Source organism: Mesoplodon mirus (genome assembly GCF_964341445.2).
Source record: "Mesoplodon mirus genome assembly, chromosome: 20".
Taxonomy (NCBI): Eukaryota; Metazoa; Chordata; class Mammalia; order Artiodactyla; family Ziphiidae; genus Mesoplodon; species Mesoplodon mirus.
In genome coordinates, this window is record NC_138996.1 from 28499506 (window position 1) to 28520018 (window position 20513).

Here is a 20513-nt window from a genome sequence, read left to right on the forward strand (position 1 = left end):
CCTGCACCCGGTGGGTGCTTGATGTGCTACAGTTTGTTGTTCTCTGTAGGAGGTTGAATGGTGGCCCCTCAAAAGATAGGTCCACATCCCGACCCCCAGAACTTGTGGATGGGAACTTATTTGGAAAAAAGAGTCTTGGCAGGTGTCATTAACGTAAGGATGGGCAGATGAGATCATCCTGGATTATCCCGCTGGGCCAAGCCAATGACAAGACACAGAAGAGGAGAAACACATCCACGGAAGAGGAGGCGGAGACTGGAGTGATGCCGCCACAAGCCAAGAACACTTAGAACCACCGGAAGCTGGAAGAGGCGAGGGAGGATTCTCCTCGGAGCCTTTGAAGGCAGTGCAGTCCTGCTGCCTTCTTGGTTTTGGATTGCTGGCCTCCAGAACTGTGATAGAATCCGTTTCTGTGGTGGTAAGCCACCCAGAGGGTGGCAGTTTGTTACGACGGCTGTAGGAAACTTACACATGCTCGCAGGGTAGCTTCCTCACCAGTACTCTCCACTGAGACACCTTTTCCTCCGGTCACTGTGCCCGTGTTTTTCGGATAGAGGACCAGAAAGTGAATGGATGCCTCTTGGCGCAAGTGAGCACGTGACCCCTCTCCGGCTCCTGGCTCGTGAGTTCCCTTCCCTGGTACAGAGGGACAGGAGACCGTCCCCTTGTCCTCTGCTGGGCTGGGTGTGGGCCAGGCTGAAGGAAGGAGGGTGTGCTGTGGCTACAGCACACGGCACCTCTCAGGGCGGCGCTGTCCCAGGAGCTTGTGGGCTGCCTGAGCGCCCAACGCAGACAGAGCCGTGCCTGTCCCTGTAGACCTCAAGTGGCCTCAGGGCATTTCCTCTCCGTACCCACACCTCCCCAGGGCATCTATTTATAGGTTTCTGCCAACTTAGGCTGGCTGGCATTCGTCTGTCCACATAAATGTTTCACTCAGACCCTACTGTTATTTCCTGCCCATTCATAAGCCTAAGAATCCCTGTTCGTGTGTTGAGTGGTTTGAGGCCATTCCAAATTCTCTTCTCCCACTGGAGCCTGTTGTGACTCCTGGAAAAGCTGTGCTGTCTGCGGCGCTTTGTCATTCACTTGCGCCTTAGCTGCGTTCCGAGTGTCGGTCCTCAGGGTGAGGCACTCCAGGCTGGCCGTGCCAGAGGGCGGGCACCAGGGCTGCCCTGATGGTTGCTGCGAGCGCAGTGCCAGGCCTCGTGCCTGACACCCAGGAGGTCACATCGTGCTGAGAATGAATGGACGAATCATGGGCACTTGCAGGGGAGAAACATCAGTGACTCTGTTTTTGTTGTTAAGATAATTAGACTTAAGAACACTGGGTTGGCAGCTGTCACGTGCCTCTCAGATGGGGACACCGTCAAACCCAGTGCATTCTTAGTAAGAAACAAATAGGTGGTTAATTAATGCCTTAAATTTGTTTCCACCTGCTCCTTTCAGTACATGAGGGGTGGAGGGTGATGGAACGGGTCCTCTGGGTTCCTCTGGAGGAACGGTGAGGAAGTTTGGCAAAGCAATATTATAACTAGTTCTTGAAAGGGGTGGTCGTGGCTTGGGCCAGTTACTTTTTATTATGAATATTTGCAAACAGACATAGTGTGCTTGAATGATCTAATGACTCGGAAGAACAGTGCAGTAAATTCCCGTCTAGATTTAAAACTCACATCGAGATTGAACAGTCATTAACATTTAAAACGGATCTGTGGCGTGTGTGGTAAAGCAGCTCCCTGACCCTGTACATCTGTAAGATCCAAGAACGTTTCTTTTTCTTTTTTTTTTTACATCTTTATTGGAGTATAATTGCTTAACAATGGTGTTTTAGTTTCTGCTTTATAACAAAGTGAATCAGTTATACATATACATATGTTCCCATATCCCCTCCCTCTTGCGTCTCCCTTCCACCCTTCCTATCCCACCCCTCCAGGCGGTCACAAAGCACCGAGCTGATCTCCCTGTGCTATGGGGCTGCTTCCCACTAGCTATCTATTTTACGTTTGGTAGTGTGTATATGTCCATGCCTCTCTTTAGCTTTGTCACAGCTTACCCTTCCCCCTCCCCATATCCTCAAGTCCATTCTCTAGTAGGTCTGTGTCTTTATTCCTGTCTTAGCCCTAGGTTCCAAGAACGTTTCTTATAGAGCCACAATACCACTATCAATTAGGTAATTGTAAATTAATCGTAGGTAATCGTCACTTAAAATGCCATTACTGCCCTGTTCATATTCAGAATGCCTTGAGTATTCCCCAGATATTTTTTTACAATTGATTTGTTCAATCAGCATCCAAAGAATGCGCGCAGGTTGTGTTTGGTTCCTGACTATGAGCTGTGCGCTCTCCCTTTTTTCCGTCTCTCCATTGGCTTGTTGAAGAGACCACCTTGGTTCTGGATTTGTCCTCATGCTTGCTTGTGGTTTCCCTGGGCTGTTTCTTGAGGAAGGAAGGAGGTGGCCACATTCAGGTTCACCGTTTTTCTCGTCGCTCCGATTGATTCCCACCTTGGTTTGTTTGGTTTTGTTTTGTTTAATTATTTTATTTATTTGTGGCTGTGTTGGGTCATCGTTGCTGCACGTGGGCTTTCTCTAGTTGCGGCGAGCAGGGGCTACTCTTCAATGTGGTGCGCGGGCTTCTCATTACGGTGGCTTCTCTTGTTGTGGAGCACAGGCTCTAGGTGTGCGGGCTTCAGTAGTTGTGGCATGCGGGCTTCAGTAGTTGTGGCTCGTGGGCTCAGTAGTTGCGGCTCACAGGCTTAGTTGCTCCGCAGCATGTGGGATCTTCCCGGACCAGGGCTGCATGTCCCCTGCATTGGCAGGTGGATTTTTAACCACTGCGCCACCAGGGACGTCCCCCAACCCCGGTTATTGACGTTCTTATTTCTCACCGGAGATCTGCCTGGACCAGGACCAAGGCCCCTCCCCAAGCCTGGGAGATCATCAGGTAGCTCTCGACCTTTTCCTGCTCTGCCCTTTGAGAGCAGGCTTGTGCTTGTGTAAATATCAGGCCATCTCGGAACAAAGTAAGAAGTCCAAACAAAAATAGCAAACAACATTGGAACATCTTCTAAATATTGGGGGAGTGAAGAGGCACACGGAGATAAGAGGACTAGTTTCCGCTTGGGGCCAAGCTATATTTGCTCTGCTTTGCTCAAGATATCTCGTCTTCTCAACTCGAGCCTGGCTTCTCTCTCCTGCCTGCAGGTGGGCAGAGGTCTCTATGTATCTAAACATGAGTAGCTCCGCTACTGCATTTAGTCCTTCCGTGCACGCTGTGTGTAGACACCACGGGTGGGGACCCGGCGCTTGGGATTCTGATGGCACAGCCTGATGTCACATAGTCTACACAGAGCAACGCCCTCCCTGTCCCATAGAACCAGAATGTTTACTGGTCAGAATCTCTTTCAGGTTTAAAATGAGTTTTGCCATCTTTATCTTTCAACATAGTTTTGCAATTTGAAAAACTAGTTAAAAGGTACATGTAGTTTTTTAAAAAAACTTACCATTTTAAAATGTGCAATTCAGTGGCATTCCGTACATTCACAATATTATGTAGCCGTCACCACCAGAACTTTTTCATCACCTCAGAGGGAAGCACTGTACCATGAAGTAGTCACTCCCCATTCTCCCTTCCCTGGTTCGTGGCAACCACTGATCTGCTGTCTGTCTCTTTGGATTTGCCCTTTCTGGATATTTCGTATAAATGGACTCATTCAACATGTGGCCTTTGGTGGAAGGCGTCTTTCCCTTAGCACAGTGCTTTAAAGGTTCATCCCTATTGTAGCACGTATCAGACTGCGTTCCTTTTTGTGGCTGAATAATATTCCATTTTATGCATGTAGAACACGTTCTTTATCTGTTCCATCAGTGGGTGGACACTTGGGTTGTTTCAGTCTTTTGACTATAGTGAGTAGTGCTTCTATGAACATTCATGTATAAATGTTTGCATGGACAGCCGTTTGTAATTCTTGGAGTGAAATTACTGGATCATGTGGTACTTTGTGTTTAATTTTTTGAGGAACAGCCAAGCTGATTTCCAGAATGGCTGCGCCATTTTACATCCCCACCAGCAGTGTGTGAGGGTTCCAGTTTCTCCACATCCTCACCAGCACTTACTATTTTCTGTTTATTTTTTTAAAAAATTCTAGCCATCCTAGAGGATATGAAATGGTATCTTATTGCTGTTTTGATTTGCATTTGCCTGATGATTAGTGATGTTGAGCATCTTTTCATGTGCTCATTGGCCATTTATTTATCTTCTTTGGAAAAAGGTCTGTTCACGTCCTTTGCCCATTTAAAGAGGATCCATGATGGATAATTGCTAGGTTCAGTCATTACTTTTGTGGTTTCATGGATTGAGCATGGCTTCTGGGAAACTAGTTTTGGGAGGGGTGTGTGTGTGTGTGTGTGTGTGCGCGCCTGCAAACACGCAAATGCTTGAAAAGATCTACTTATAAAATCAACTTTGTGTCTTAGGAGATAAGATTTCAGATTGTGTCACCCCAGATCTCCTTTGTCCTAGAAGAAAGTACAAGAGCAGATTCTTTAAGGATCTATATCTTTAAGCATAAACCTTTAGATTCTGGTTGTGTAGTTCAGGAAAAGTTCTTTCTCTGAGATAAATTCATTTGCATGTTTCTCGCTTTCATGTGAACGTCAGAAGCTGCATTAAATGATTTTGCCCTCTTTTCATCTACAGTAAGAAATAAAGTTTCACTGAGCCCTCTTCTGATCACTGCCCTTTTGAATCTGGCCAACCTGAAACCCTGCCCTCTCTCCGTGGATGATACAGCATGAACAAGGAGGGATTTATGAAAAATCTCTCGCTTTCAGTTCTTCTTTACTGACCAAGTTTTAAATACATAGAATTTTCCCTTTTAACAGTTCTGGGGAGATCTCAAATGTTCTAACATATTTTTAGTTCAGGCTTTGCAATATGTTCTGTGGGGAGGGCCAAGTCCCTTTTGGGTCGGTGGGGACCGTTTGTATCTTTCATTGTGTGAGACCAAAGTGGTGGAAAATCCCTACTGACATTTTCTTTCCTGCTCCAGTGTAGAGATCCGCATACCTAGAAATTATCAGACCTACCTTAAGAGCTTAAAAAAATATGGTTTTCCTGGGTTTTAATCTCCATGGAGTCCAAGTCAACAGATCTGTTGTAGGACCGGAAATCTTCTAAATCTAAACCCTGGGAGACAATGGGTGATATGAATAAGTGACTGAATATGGGATTACACGGCCTCGGTTTCGAATTTAGATACTTACTACTACAAGTTCCTTGGCTAGAAAATTTAATTCTGTTTCTCAGTTTCCTCAACTGTAAAGCGGAAAAAATAACATACACGCAGCTTGTTAGGGTGTTGCGAAAACCAAACCTGAGACCATGTGAACGTGCCAAATGAACCAAGTTTCACATAAGTAGTTTTACTACAAGTGTGACTTTGTTTCCAAAGCACTGGTTTCCAATCATATGTTTGCCAGGATTGATTTAAGAAATTTTGAGTTACGTCTTGGGATATAAGAGAGATGGAGAGGGTCTGCTATAAGAACTGAACTCGAGGGACTTTTCTCCAGAAAAGGAGTATCATCTTCGTATAATTGGTACATCTTTGTTTGTATTTATTGCTATTTCATGCAGGGTAGTAGACACATAGGGATTAGAACAAAATCTTTTATTTCTGTTGGCTGCGTGAGCAAATTGAGATAATTAGTCTCTGTGACAATGGCCTCAGACACCCCCAACTTCCCTTTAGCAGCAAAACGAGTGTTCATTTGGAGAGTTGCCTAATTTTTAATTTACCTAAGGCAGAAGGAGTTCCTCTTTACCAAGTGATGGGAGTAGATCATAAGACTAAGCATTAGAAATTTCAGTAAGTGACCAGTTACCTGTGTTCCTATAAAGGAAAGGAGGCACATTGGCATTTCCCAAATCATCACCGTTGACCTTGGAATTTATTTTTATCCTACCAGACTCCACTTGCCTCTCAGTCTCACCTGGTAGACTGTCAAGGTTTGGGGCCTAGTGGGGAAGTGGGTTTGGTTTACAGTAGATACTCAGCAAACCCAGTGATACTTAACAGGGAATCTTACTAGCTAGAACTAGGTATAATCCTCTGCAGTGGTGGCCTGAAACCCAGGGCTGCAGTGCTTATTTACATTTTTTTTTTTTTTCAGGAAAAGAAGATTTTTCAGATCCCCTGGATGCATGCAGCTAGACACGGGTGGGATGTGGAAAAAGATGCACCGCTCTTTAGAAACTGGGCCATCCATACAGGTATTAACCCCACATTGTTTATAGAGCCTGGCACTGTTGCTTTTTTGTGGTAGTTTTCATGCCTTTAGGTATAAGTGACAAATTAAATTGCAAAATATTTAAAGTGTACCTTGTTTTTTGGTGACAATGTTTTAAGTTCTACTCTCTTGGCAAATTTCAGTTACACTGTAGACTGTTAGCTATGGTTTATTTTTACTACATATATAAAATCTCCTGGCTTATGACTTCATGAAAATAGCTCTGATAAACCTGGGACTTGTTCCCAGGCACATCTAGGACACGTGGGGTACAGCCTGCATCACTCAGAAGTGATGCTCGGGCTTCCCTGGTGGCGCAGTGGTTAAGAATCCGCCTGCTAATGCAGGAGACGCGGGTTCGAGCCCTGACCCGGGAAGATCCCACATGCTGTGGAGCAGCTAAGCCCGTGTGCCACAACTACTGAGCCTGCGCTCTAGAGCCCGCGAGCCACAACTGCTGAAGCCTGCACGCCTAGAGCCCGTGCTCTGCAACAAGAGAAGACAGCGCAATGAGAAGCCTGCGCACCACAACCAAGAGTAGCCCCTGCTCGCCACAACTAGAGAAAGCCTGTGTGCAGCAACAAAGACCCAATGCAGCCACAAACAAACAAACAAATAAATAAATAAATTTATTTTTTTAAAAAAGAAGTGATGCTCAACCCATTCCGTAGAAAACTTAGTCCTTAAATTTCCTGTAAATGTGGTTTTCTGATGAAGTTCCCCAGGTGTGTACCAGGAGAATATAGAACTTATTTGTTTGCGTCGTATAAACTTTGGTCAAATTTATCTCCCCCAAAGGTAGTCAAGATTATATTTATTTATAACAAAATTTAACTAGTGAGCTCTTTGCAGGAACGGACTTTTACTTAATGTTTGAGAGTCAGATGAAAAAGAGACCTTCCAGTTGCCTGTGCTTGTCGGTCTACTGGCCTCCTAGCTTTGTCTTTCCCTTACCTTGGTTCTCCGTTCTTCTACCATTATAATTTTCTCTCAAGCTATTTCGTAGAGCCAGGGTGACCAGTTTGTCCCAGTTTGCCTGGAACTGTCGGGTTTTAAAACAAAAATTCCTGCATCCCGAGAACCTTCTCAGCCCCAAATAAACCAGGAGGTTTGCTCACTGTAGGTGTGGCCTAGAATTAAAAGGGTTCTCTATACTACCTGCCAGCAATCCTGTTTCCAGAAATTTTTACTCTAGAAATAATTTTTCCCCTCTTTTTCTTAACCTTAATTCTTTCAACTATTTTGTTAGGAAAGCATCAACCCGGAGTAGATAAACCTGATCCAAAAACATGGAAGGCGAATTTCCGATGTGCCATGAACTCTTTGCCTGACATTGAAGAAGTCAAGGATAAAAGCATAAAGAAAGGAAACAATGCCTTCAGAGTCTACCGAATGTTGCCTTTATCTGAACGACCTTCTAAGAAAGGTAGATAAAGATATTTACTGACTAAAACAATGATGGCTTAATATACCTTATAGTGCCTTTGTGATTTCTTTATTTCCACATCTGTAGTCACAGCAAGGGTACAACCCTTGTTCCCGTTGTGGATGATAATTCTGCTCTTACCCGGCCGGGGAGAATGACTCTCAGGGCCCCCAAAAGCAGTAAAAGAAGCATTTGGGATCTTGGCCATGTACAGATTAAAGCACTAAGTTCATTGAGAGTTTCAGAAAGAATTTAACTTAGGGAAAATGCCTCTCTGTTCTTCATGAATTAATCCAGAACTATTTTTGTTGCCACAGGAAAGAAACCAAAGACAGAAAAAGAAGACAGAGTGAAGCACATCAAGGTAATCTTTGTTTAGAGAGGAGGCCAAAGTTGTGATCTTACTAATGATTCATCTTCTGTCTCATAAAAATAAGTGATGTGATCTCTGTGAAGTATTTAATCTTGCTTCTTTTGCTGTTGTGTTTCATGTGCTTTACACGTCTCCTCTTTGGCATGTACCCACTTGTAGACTCAAGTACACACATCCCCTGCTTCATCCAACTTCCCTGAGCAATTTATGAATGAACTCACAAATCCATGCTGAGCCTGACAGTCTCAAGCCTCCATCTGGTCCCTGCAACTGTTGCCAGCATGTCACTTAGTTCCAGCTAAGCTCCAGCAACCAGCTACTATCTGATAATATTAAGTATATTTTCAGGCCATTAAATATTTTTAAAAGTATATTAAATAGTATATACTTACATTAGAATGTATTACTTATATTTATATATATGTATTGTGTTGGCCAACTTTTTGGCCAACCCAGTATGTATGTATGAATGTATGTATGTATGTATGTATGTATGCATATATTCCATGACAAGCCATTAGTTTGGGGACACAGAGGTCTGTTCAAGTCCTCTATTCGTGTGGATCTCAATAGTTTTTTTCCTGCTCCACTATAGAACCAGCTTTCATAACTTCCAAAAGTTGTCCGTAGGGATGCGTCTGTGTGTGTGAGCTTTTCAGTGGGCTGTGTAGTCTGAAATCCACTGCAGTGTGAGGGTCTTTGTGTGTAGATTAGGTGGCCCTTGTTCAATAGCCAGAGAACTGCCAAATATCCCATGCAAAATCGAGGGTGAGCTCAAGTTGCTAAGCAAAGAGCAGGCACTACAGTCCAGACTGACAGACCATCAGAGAGAAGATTGTCTGTTTCACCGTGCCCTGTTTGCAGATGAAGAAACAGAGGCTCAAGAGAGTTGAGTGACATGGACCCAAGGGCAGTGGAACATGTGGCCAAGTTCACATGGTTATTTAGAACTGAACTTAAAAGGGATGCCAAGCATTCTGGTTTCTACTCCTAGAATAACTCTTGAAGGAAAAACCAAATTGCCCAGACAGCACAATGTTTAAAAGCAAGCCACTTAGTCAAAATAATCAGAAAAAATACCAAAAAAATGTACTTCAGTTTGACTTGTGAAGGTAGAGGGAAAACTTAGGTAAATTGTTAAAGTTTCAGACACATTTACTCCTGCAATGGAAAATAAATTTTTTAGCTAGAGTGTTTTAGCAGTGAGACCTCCAGTTTCCACTTCCAGTATTTTTAGTTGGTGACTTATTTTAAATATAGCATAGTATAGGCCTCATTTTGTTATAACTTTTTATTCTGGAAAAACTTTATACACAGGAAGGAGGCAAGTGGGTCAAACGTACTTCATAGACCGTCACCCCGATTTCAGCATTAATCAGCTCGTGGCCATTTTATTTCATTAGTACCTCCCTCCACTTCATACATCCAGTATGAAACTGCAGATGTTCAACCATTTTTGACTTACAAAAACAATTTCATATGGTTCAGCCCAATATTTTAAAGCAGATTCCAAACATCTTATTTCTTTCATGACTACGTCAGTATATATCTTTAAAAAATAGACACTCTTTAGAAATAACACAGTATCATTATTGCATCTGAAAAAATTAACAGTAGTTCCTCAAAAACATCAAATATCCAGTCAGTGTTCAAATTTCCAATTTGTCTCATAAGTGTCATAATTTTGATACAGTCTGTTTACTTGAATCAAGATCTGTGTAAGGTCCACATGTTGTGATTTTTGGATATGTCTCTTAGGTTTTTTTAACCTATAGGTTTCCCCTAGATTACTTTAAAAAAATTTATTTTTTTCTTAGAATGAAAAAAACCCTGTTACTTGTTGTATCAAGTTCCCCACAGTTTGGATTTTTTTAGGGCCTACATTCTGATTATTGTTGTTTAGTCAGAAAAGTGTAACTCCCACAAATATGTGATTTTGAAGAATCTGCTATAAAATCTCAAGTACAACTATATCATATTTGCTACTAGTTTCACAGCATCTAGCTCAGTGCCTGGTACAGAACAGATAATTAATACATATATAATCACTGAATAGATGAATGAGTATTTGTTGACAAAATAGATGCATAAATAAATGTAATGTATGGGGAGGAGGGAGTGGGGGGTTTAGAATGCAGATTGAATTTCACAATCTCAGTTAATGGAGAAGTGAAAATGGAGTAACAGACGTTCACTTTTCAACCAGCTTTGCTCAAACATAGCCACCAGACTTCACTGAATATCAGATGCCAGCGATTGGAAGATGCACCATTATTTTATGTATCTGTAAGCAAGAAAAAACTGCTTGCAGTGAAATCATGACATAGAATTGATTATAGAAGGCACGTCCCATTTCAGGGGTGTGGAAATGTGAGGAATGTGCACCTTAGAATTGATGACACATGGTGTTCTTGTAAGTAAAGGACATCTGCAGTCACATCACCGATGGCAGTGTCTTCCATGTGGCCAGGCCCCCCACTGACCCAGGGAAGCAAGTGAGAGATTTCCTCTTAGGTGCAGCCACGTGGGTCCCAAGAGAGTACAGTGAGAAATCCTCCTGTGATGTAGACATGGTCAGTATCCAAAACATGGCCCTCATAGAGACGTTGTTCCTTCAGCAGAAGGCAGGTGATTCATCAGAAATAAGAGCAGCCTAACTTTTGAATTTAAATCTACTCGCATCTGTCCTGTGACAAAGCCTCGGGACGTGGATAAGGCGAGCCGGCTCCCGCAGTTCTGTGGTTCATGACTGCGTAGTGTTAATGTTTCTGTAGAGCGGTTCAAAGTTAATTCTCTAGGTTGTCTGGAATTATATATATAAAGGACCTTATCCTTACTGAGCTATTAATACATGACTTTTTATTGTTTGTCAAACACCTAAGCTCTGAGTTTTCTGTTCTGTGTGTATATATATATATATATATGTATGCAACTGGATAGACTAGGTTGGTTTCTTCCGCAGAGAAAATTTGCCTTGTATGTAGTAACTAGGTATGAAAATTTGCTGTTAAACAAGCTCTTCCCAATCTTCCTTTAATTCGAGTTGAATTTTTTTAAGATACCTGAAGAAATCCTAGTCTTTTTTTAATTATTTTTTTTTTATTCGAGTAGAGTTGATCAAGTTGAGGTTTTAACTAGCAAAGGACGTTCAGAACATGCAGGCCCACTGTCAGAATATTTCTTGGGCTATTCAGGCAATTTATCTCCGTGCTCTTTGTCTCCTCCCTAAATAACTTCCCTGAAACTGGGAGACCCAAGGCTCATTGACCATGTAATATGTGCAGAAATGCTGCCCCTGTATCCCCTGATGTTCTCTTTGGGAGTATATGCTGTGCACTCAGTGAGCCATCTTTTACTTGAACTAAGCCCTGCCTGCGTGGAGGGAACTGGCTGTCTAAGGAAGTAAGAGTAAGAAACACAGTCGTGAGCAGTGCGAGACGGGACATCATCAGAGCATATTGGTGTTTCAGAAAATGTCACAAGGCCAAGATCAGTAAGGATAGAGGTGGATAAAACAGCGAGGTGATAGCTGACATTTTGGAGCCCCTACCCGGTCCTCAGCTCTGATCATTATCTCATTTAGTTCTTCCTCTGATGGGCAGGTTTTCTCTGTTTCGCATCTGTGGGAATGGAGGCCCAAAGATGTTGAGTAATTTTCCCAGAGTTGCTCCACTTTATGGAATTGGGATTTGATTCCAGGTTAGTCCAACCTCAGAACCTGTGCTCTTTCACTGCCCTCAGTGTCTCTCAGCCTCTCGGAAGCTGTGGGCTCTGATCCAGGCCTTGGGGGACTCTCCAGTATATTGGTGGACATTCCCCAGCACCAGATCATACGTGAAGCCCTGGAGATCAGAGCTGCTGTTTGGTCTTCGCTGGATGAGTCAGGACACCGGCTTCATTAGAGCCAGAGCCTGAGTGAGGGTACAAGGGGAAACAAAGGCACGTAGGTAGGGAGGATTCAGAATTAATACTTCCTGCCTCAGAGCATTGTTTGCAGAGGACATGTGTGTGCTTCGAAACTGTGAAGTGCTTCCAGATTAAAACATCGGTGTGATGATGGAAAACATAATCAGGGACTGTCTCTAATGTCACTTGGTAAAGACTAGGACTGGTCTGTATTAGTTCTGAGTGCAGGCCTCTGGGTGGAAGTTACAGAAAAGCAGGTATTGGCTGAGCAGAACTTTCTAATAGAGCTCTCACCGCCACCAGTGACTTGAGCTGGAACACGAAACAATATGCCCCCTGTCACTGTCCAAAGACAGGCTGAACGACCGACCACCTGTCAGGGCTGATACCGGAGTGATCTTTCCATGGGTTGCAAGGGGTCTTCAGTTTTTAAGCCTCATGCCGGCAACCCACCTGAACTTTCAAGAGATGAAATCAGAGCTGCCCTGAAGGGAGCAAGTGAGGGGCCTGCCCTGCCCGTTCTGGTGCCTCCCTTTCCTCCTGGTGGCTCTTGAGAGGACTGCTCAGAGCGCAGTCTGAAAACTGGTTGGCTGAGTAACCTCCGTGGATGCTTTTGTGAGATGAGGCACAGTTGAACTCCTGGGGGAGGCTCTGGAGCATGGAGGAGTTGGGTTTTTTTTTGTGGTACACGGGCCTCTTACTGCTGTGGCCTCTCCCGCCACGGAGCACAGGCTCCGGACGCGCAGGCTCAGTGGCCATGGCTCGTGGGCCCAGCCGCTCCACGGCATGTAGGATCCTCCCGGACCGGGGCACGAACCCGCGTCCCCTTGCATCGGCAGGTGGACTCTCAACCACTACGCCACCAGGGACGCCCAGGAGTTGATATTTAAGAGAGGTTTTTCTCACCGTGATGGGGAGCAGCAGATGGGGGGAGGGACTGCGGTAGAGAGTTTAGATGAAGATGGTGGCAGTTGGAATGTAGAGGAGGAGACATTTCTCTGGAAGAGGAGGTGGAGGAGGAAGCCAGGTGTGGATCTAAGAGGTGGCCCTGACTTCTCAAGCTTCCTGGAGGGGCTGTTGGGAGCGGAGCATGTTTTGTGAAGAGGATGAGTTTAACTGTGGACGTGACGGGCTAGAGAGGGCGGAGGGCCCTCTAAGGCAGACACCAGGTGGACAGTTGGATCTGACAGGCACCAAGCTCGGGTGAGTGTTGGACGCCAGGTGTGTGGTCATTTGCCCAAGAGCGATGTTGGAGGCCGTGGGAACAGATGCCTTCTTCAAGAGGGAAGCTGCATGAAATGAACACGGAGACCCAAGGAGAAGACGAGGAGAAAAGCCAGTGAAAGAAAGAAGTCTAAGGGGACGTTGCAGTGGGAGCAGCGAGGAGAACGAAGACGGCCTAGTTCCAAGGGAGGAAGGTGTTCCTGGGGCTACGCAGGAGGCCACAGCCTGTTTCAGTTGCACTCCTGTTCTTAGTAGCCTCGGGACCTCCGAGGTATAGAGTGTGCAGTTCCCCGGGCCGACTTTGACTTTCATGAAGCCCAGCTGTCAGCCTGAGATTTTTGTTGGTAGAGACACCTAGAGATGCCCTTAAATTTGGCTTTGAGGAGACTGGCTTTGCACAGATGAATTAGGGCCTTTCTGCAGGTTGGGGATGGGAAATGGTCTTATGGCCACTATATTTGGCCTCAAAGGAAGGAGCATCTAGACAAGGGCTGTGACACAAGATGAGACAGAATGAGTGGCCTTGGTTGTCCTCTGTTCGGCCCACCCCCAAGCCCCTCCAGCAAGCATGGCTTTGAGACCAACCAAAGGAATATTATTTTAGAGGTCTAAGGAAGGCTGCCCCTGCCCCTGCACGCTCTCTTGTGCTGGTTTGCTTTTGCCTAAAATCCCTTAAACTGTAGAACAAACCTTGGATTCTATAATGAGAAGAAAGGTTCTTGGGCATAAATATTTGGCAGAGTTAATAGATCATGGAGTGGTCTGAACCCAAGTACAATCTGTTTTTTGGTTTTCTTTGGGGCAAGGTGATTTACAGGAGAGCCTATATTTAAAGTAAGAAAGGGAACAGAAAGGAGGCTAGTTCAGGATTCACCAGGCCAGGTCATGGTACAGCCAGGCGGGGGACAGGGCGGGAGTGGGCATCACAGAGAAGCATGAGACGCTGTGGGCAAAGGCCGTTCGTGACCTGCAGGATCTCTGTACATGTTCCGTAGAGAAATGTTCACCCATTTTCTTAATTTGGATTCCTTGCTTTAAAAAAAAAAATACATAGTTTAGGTTTTGATCTTCCTATTCTAGTCATTTCAAAAATGTCAACTGAGGGGCTTCCCTGGTGGCACAGTGGTTGAGAGTCCGCCTGCCGATGCAGGGGACACAGGTTCGTGCCCCGATCTGGGAAGATCCCACATGCCGCGGAGCGGCTGGGCCCGTGAGCCATGGCTGCTGAGCCTGCACGTCCGGAGCCTGTGCTCCGCAACAGGAGAGGCCACAACAGTGAGAGGCCCGTGTACCGCAAAAAAAAAAAAAAAAAGTCAACTGAGTGTAGTGAAGATCCCTGTTTTTCTGCACCCTGGATAGAGACCTTTCAGGGAGGTGCTGGCTACATTTCACTATACAATCTGCTATCTTGTCCTTCTAAAACCAGTGAGGTTTGCACTGAAGACGTGGAGATTGGCAGGTTATTTTGGAAGTGGGGATGGGAGGAGGCAAAACAATGTCCAGAGTAGTCCAACTCAGTCTCCATTGGTAGAAGATTCTGTTTCGTTACAGAAGGAGTGCGAGAGGCAAGGTGGGGATCTGGGGAGTAGAACAATGTTGAACATAGTTCAGTCTCAATCTCCATTGGAATGAGTACAGGATCCAAGGGCTTATTAAGACAGAAGCTACTGGAATTGGACCACGTTGCCTGACCAAAGATGTGAGTTCAGTTCCTATATCTCCTCAGAGTAAAATCAGTGTGATCTTGGAAAACTCATTTCGTCTATGAGTCATAGTTTTCTCAAGTGTAGTGTGATAGAAGGATCACTTGCCACTAATTACACTGTAGATCACATGAAACTCTTTTGAAGTCTCCAACTGAGAAATCAGAATAACGTAGGTTTTTAAATTTATGCAAGTCTGACTGCCTCATTACCTTTATAAGAAGCCTAGAAGCAGAATGAGTGAATAATAACTTGGCAACAAAAGAAACCCACGAAAATGAGCAGTTCTTTCCGTAATTCCTTAAAGTGTTCTTAGGTCCTTTTGGGGAATTGAAGAGGTGGACGGGAAAGAAGATGACACGTGGGGCATGATGGGGATGGGTGGGAAGGGGGCCGTTGAGGAAGCCAGGGAGAAGGATGCCATCACAAAGGAGGAGAAACAGATAGATTTTGTTGCCAAGGAGGGAGAGTACAGGCCTTCCTGTTGGAGGTCAGAGTGTGGGGTTGAGGGAAAGAGACTTGCGCAAAGGTCACTGGATTGGGGATAGTAGAGTTTTATTGGTGACCTTAGATAATAGTGAGTGCTTATTTAATAATAGGTGCCAGGTGCATATTTATCTCGTTTAATCTTCCCATTATCCCTATGACGTGGGTCCTATTACTGTCCCCAGTTTACAGCTGTCCGCAGCATCCTAAGAGACCACTAAAGAGGCTAAAGTCCTATAACTAGAGGAAGACTTGGACCCCAGGCTCATGTGACTCTAAAGCCAGGCTGTCTCACCACCCCTACCCCAGGAGCTGGGAGTTTGATTCCACAAGTGGAGTGGCAGCCAGACTGCAGGCTTCATGGTGGTGCAGTGAGGAGGTGATGGTGGGAAGGAAGGTGCACAGTCAGGAGTTTGCCTCTAAAGGAAGAGAAAAGTGGTGACTCAAGTCACAGGCAAGGGAGTTTCTTCCCAGAAAGGATAAACTCTTCGGAATTTGTAAAAGAGATGCTGCAGGAGAAAGGGATAAACATTCTGCCCAGTGGGACTGTCCTGGGCCCTTCCTGGATTCAACCTTTGGTACCTCTGGTCAACCCTGCCATGTGTGATTTTTGTTTATTTGTTTATTTTTTTTGAGAACTGAGCTATACAGTGAGGTGATGTCTTTGAAGCCGTGGTTATCATGGCGGGAATTTGCCAGGTGGGATTGGGAGAGGGGGTAATTTCCCCCTCCTTCCCTAAGATTTGGGGGGGGGTTCATCATTGGTTCCAAGCAGCACATAAATTGATAAGAGCACCCTGCATGCCTTGGAGCATCCACTCTAAATTTTTCAAAGCACAGTCATATCCACCTCACATGATCTTCCGCTCCTGTCTTCTATTCTTTCCACCCCTCCACCCTCCTCTCCAGTTTGGTCTCCCCAGGAGTTGTCACGTGTGGCTTTTTTTGTCTGATTCTGTTGCTGTCATAGACGCCAGTGTAACCTCCCCTTGAGGAGAAGCTCTCTCATCAAAATGCTGAAAGTCAGTCTGTACTCCAGCGCTGGCTCTCCCAGAGCTGTTGGCACGTTCAGAGGTTGGAGGGCTCTGGTGCACTTGAATAAAGCAGAATTGAGAGCCAAGCTTAGGAAGAGGAGTTTGTTCTCCTAGTTTCATTAATATGAATGTGTAGCCTCTTGGGCTGCATGGGCATTTGGAAGGCATGCCTGTGGAGCCCATGGGTGTGGGCTGTTTCACTGGACTCCACGGGGTGGCGGAGGCTTTGGCAATGAGTCTGGCCCGTGTGACCAGCCACCTGCCCCCCGACCCTGGGGCAGGATGCTCAAGTGGCCAAAATCCAGAGCAAACCCTATCCAAGAAGAATTCATCCACCAAGTCCTCTGGATTTCGTCCTTGGGCTGATAGTTTTTAAGGCAGAGCTTTTCCTCCGAAGTTATGGAAGAGGTGGCACGTTTCCTCCCTTAGAGAGAAAGCCAGGAGCTGAGTCTTACACGCACCCCTCCCTCAGAGAAGGATGAGTTAGGATCTCAGCAGCAAGGTGCTTCACCAAGGCAGTGCCACAGCTCCGCTTAACCCCAGGGCTACCTTGCGCAGGGGAAGCATTTCAGGAGGGCACGCCCGGTGCACGGATACCGTCTCCTCCAAGGAAAAGGAAAGAAAGGGAACCCTTGGCGAGACACTCTACGCAGAAATGTGCTTCTTAACCTCCAGGCTGATTTAAAACACGTAGGGAATGCGTTTGGGAGACGAACATGACCTTGGCATTAAAGAAAGTGGACAGAGGGTAGAATTTAAGCTAAGCACAGGGAGGGAAAAGGAAGTGTTCTCAATTCTTTTTTCTTTTCTTCTTCCTAGCAAGAACCAGTTGAGTCATCTTTGGGGCTTAGTAATGGAGTAAGTGATCTTTCTCCTGAGTATGCGGCCCTGACTTCAGCTATAAAAAATGAAGTGGATAGTACGGTGAACATCATAGGTAAACTGTTTTGACATCTCATTTTTTTATACACATGAGTAGCTCTCTGGGGTCGAGAATTTGTAAAACGTGATTTGAAATAACGTAGTCAGCGGGAGGAGGTCTTGGAACCATCTCAAAATGCAAGTTCAGGCCCCCAGATTTCAGGGCTGAAGAATAAAGGCCTTTGAGGATCAGATAAAGGAACTGAGGCAGATCCGCCTCAAAAAAATAGGTAGATGAGATGGGGATGTTCCCCCCAGCAGCTAAGGATTAGCGGTTCTCAATCTTTCAATAATTGGTCACGTGGACAAAAGTGTTATTTATTTAACTTGGGAACAAGGAGGGGGGAGACTGTCCCCATGAGTCCTCTCAGCATCTGCTCCATGGTGGACCTGCCACAGAGGTGGTGCTCATCTCACAGATGGGGAAACAGAGGCACGTGGCCAGAGGGCACCCTGTGATCCCACAAAGAGTGTTGAGTGCCTTCTGTATACCAGATGTAGCGCTGTGAGCCAGAAATAGGTTGGGGAGCAAGGCGGGCCCAATCCCTAGTTTCATAGAAGAAGACACATAATAAACAAATAAAAACTACACGTAACAACAGCATTACCGTCTGTGATAAATGTACCAGAAGAAAAGAGTGGAGAGATGAGATGACGCCAGTGGGTGAGGACCTGCAGCGCGGGTCCCGACGCAGGAACACGCTTGGAGGACTAGAGGGAAGGCCAGTGCTCCTGGGGAGGGCGCGTGAGGTCCCTCAGAAGGGAGGCGGGGCGGGCTTATGGGGACCTTTGAAGACCCTGGGAAGGAGGTTAGGTTTTATCCCCAGCCTGCTGGAGGGTGTGGGTTTTGTTGTTTTCTTTTTTTTTAATTTTTTAAAAATTGAAGTATAGCAGATAGTGAAGTGCCCAAATGTTTTACATACACACACCATGGAAACACCACCCCTGGAGGCTTTTAGGCAGGTGGGTGACAAGTGTGGATTATATCTCAATAAAGTCCCGCTGGGATGCTGCCAAGCACGGAGGGTAGGGACTCTTTGCAAGAGTGGAGGAGGCCCAGGCTTGACCCTGTATTCTGACTCCAGCCCTGGAATCCAGAACCTCGGTTTCTTTGCCCTCAATACCTTTTGGTTCATTACATTTTGTTCCATTTTGTAAACAATTAGGGATTCTGATGCCGGTAAGAACAGGAAAAATCCTGTTCCAAGAGCAGGCCTCACATCTGAGGACCTTCATTTGTGGGTTCTCAGCTGAGTAGGGACAGGAGGCCGCAGCCGCTGCTCCTTCCCCTGGGCTTTGGAGTTTGGAAGTGGAATCGCATGTGCGGGGTCTCCCTTGCACGTTGAGGTCTCCAGCAGTGTGCAGCGTGAAGAAAGAACGAAGCCTGGGTTGAGACTCGGCACGTGCTGTATCTCATGTCAGGATGGCCATGTCTTCCTCACAGGGCTCACTGTCTGAATGGGGCACTTTTGCGTAGAGACAGATGGCCCTACAGTCATTTTGAGCCGAGCAAACTCTCAGAGAGTGAGCATCTTTCTCACTTCCCCTCTGGAGTGAGGCCACTTGCCTGACCGGAAGCCCAGCTCTCCTCCCTCCTGGGCCCTTTTTTCCACGGCTGAGAGCTGCTTCCCCAGCACCTGGGTTTTTATCATCCCTTTCTCAGCAGGCTGTCCTCAGAAAGCCTCTGCCCACTGAGCCCTTTTTTTTTTTTTTTTTTTCTTTTTGCGGTACGCGGGCCTCTCACTGTTGTGGCCTCTCCCGTTGCAGAGCACAGGCTCCGGATGCGCAGGCCCAGCGGCCATGGCTCATGGGCCTAGCCACTCTGCGGCATGTGGGATCCTCCCGGACCGGGGCACGAACCCGTATCCCCTGCATCGGCAGGCGGACTCTCAACCACTGCGCCACCAGGGAGGCCCCTGAGCCCTTTTTTAAAAGGAAGATATTTGCCAATCTCCCAGGCACGGTCTCTTAAGATTCAGCTTATTTCGAGGCAGCTGGTTGGCTTTTGGAGCTCCTCTTCGTTAAGGAGGTGAATTCAGCCTCAGATAAAATGCCAAACAAAAGCCAGAATTGGACCAGTTTTCTTTACCTTTTTTTTTTTTTTACATTTTGGTTGAGCCTTCAGTATGTAAATTCTCTGCCAGGTCGATTGCTCATTGCCCTTATGGTATCATTTGTGCTACATGGTGCTGGTACTAATTTAATGAGTCATCCTGGGGCAAAGACAAAGGCCAGGCTTGGTTAGAGAATCACCTACTGGATTAAATGATTCTCTTCCTAACAATAAAGTCGTAATGGATGGCAGTAAAATGAGTTTGAATATCTCTTTCTAATTAGTCAGTGACCCTTGTGAAGGTATGTAATGATAGATGAAGTGGATCCATGCAGGTATTTTAAAGAAGCGGGTAATTTGTGATTATCGCTAACCGTAGCACTAGCTCAGATTTTAAACCCTTTGTAGAGCTTTGTCTGCACTCTCCCAAGTGACCAGTAATTAGCCATCCCAGCCTCTGCGATGTGTGGACCGAGATGAGAAGCACAGGGGTTCTGATCCCAAGGCCACTGTGGCATTGGAGAGATTCTCTTTCGGGCTCTCTTTACTTTTTAAAAAATGCTTTCTTTAAAAACGAAACCATTTCTTGCTCTCCATTCATTTGTCTCTAAACCCAGAGTTCCGGCCAGTTTTGTATCCAGGCACCAAGGTGAAAAACCTCAAGATGTTTTCATTCTACTCTTATAAGCCCATGTTTATAAGGTTAAAAATGGGAGCTGAACCGAGTCCTTACTACGAGAGCATTTTTCTCGTTGTCAGTAGGCTCTGTCACTAGGGAAATAGATTGAAAATCAATATCTTAATCCCTTGGAGGCCAGCCACCCAGTACATTTGTATTCTGGAGGAGGGGTGCTGTCCGGTAAGTGAATCCAGTAAGGGTGTAAAGCACAAAATGTACTGTTACCTGACAGATGAACTCCTGCTGGATTGCTGCTGTGTTTTACTTTTATTTCTGCGGCAAATTGTGGCAGGAAAACACACACACACACACGCACGAGTGCGCACACGCTCATGGTCAATGGGCAGTGTCCTGGTCTCGCCTTCTTGTCCAGAACAGCTGAATGTACGTCCAGATTTAGCAGGCTGTGCACTCCAAGCAGG

The 20513-nt window shown here is 45.7% G+C and overlaps 1 protein-coding gene across 3 annotated transcripts in view; it reads left to right on the forward strand.

Annotated features, from left to right (window-relative positions):
* Positions 1-20513, forward strand: part of IRF2 (interferon regulatory factor 2) — an 87325-nt gene that overhangs the window by 48468 nt on the left and 18344 nt on the right. For all 3 annotated transcript variants that reach the window (XM_082608359.1, XM_082608358.1, XM_082608360.1), the window contains exons 3-6: positions 6170-6269; positions 7536-7712; positions 8030-8076; positions 17258-17375. In XM_082608359.1, coding sequence (XP_082464485.1) covers positions 6170-6269; positions 7536-7712; positions 8030-8076; positions 17258-17375 — 442 coding nt within the window. The remainder of the gene's footprint in view (positions 1-6169; positions 6270-7535; positions 7713-8029; positions 8077-17257; positions 17376-20513) is intronic.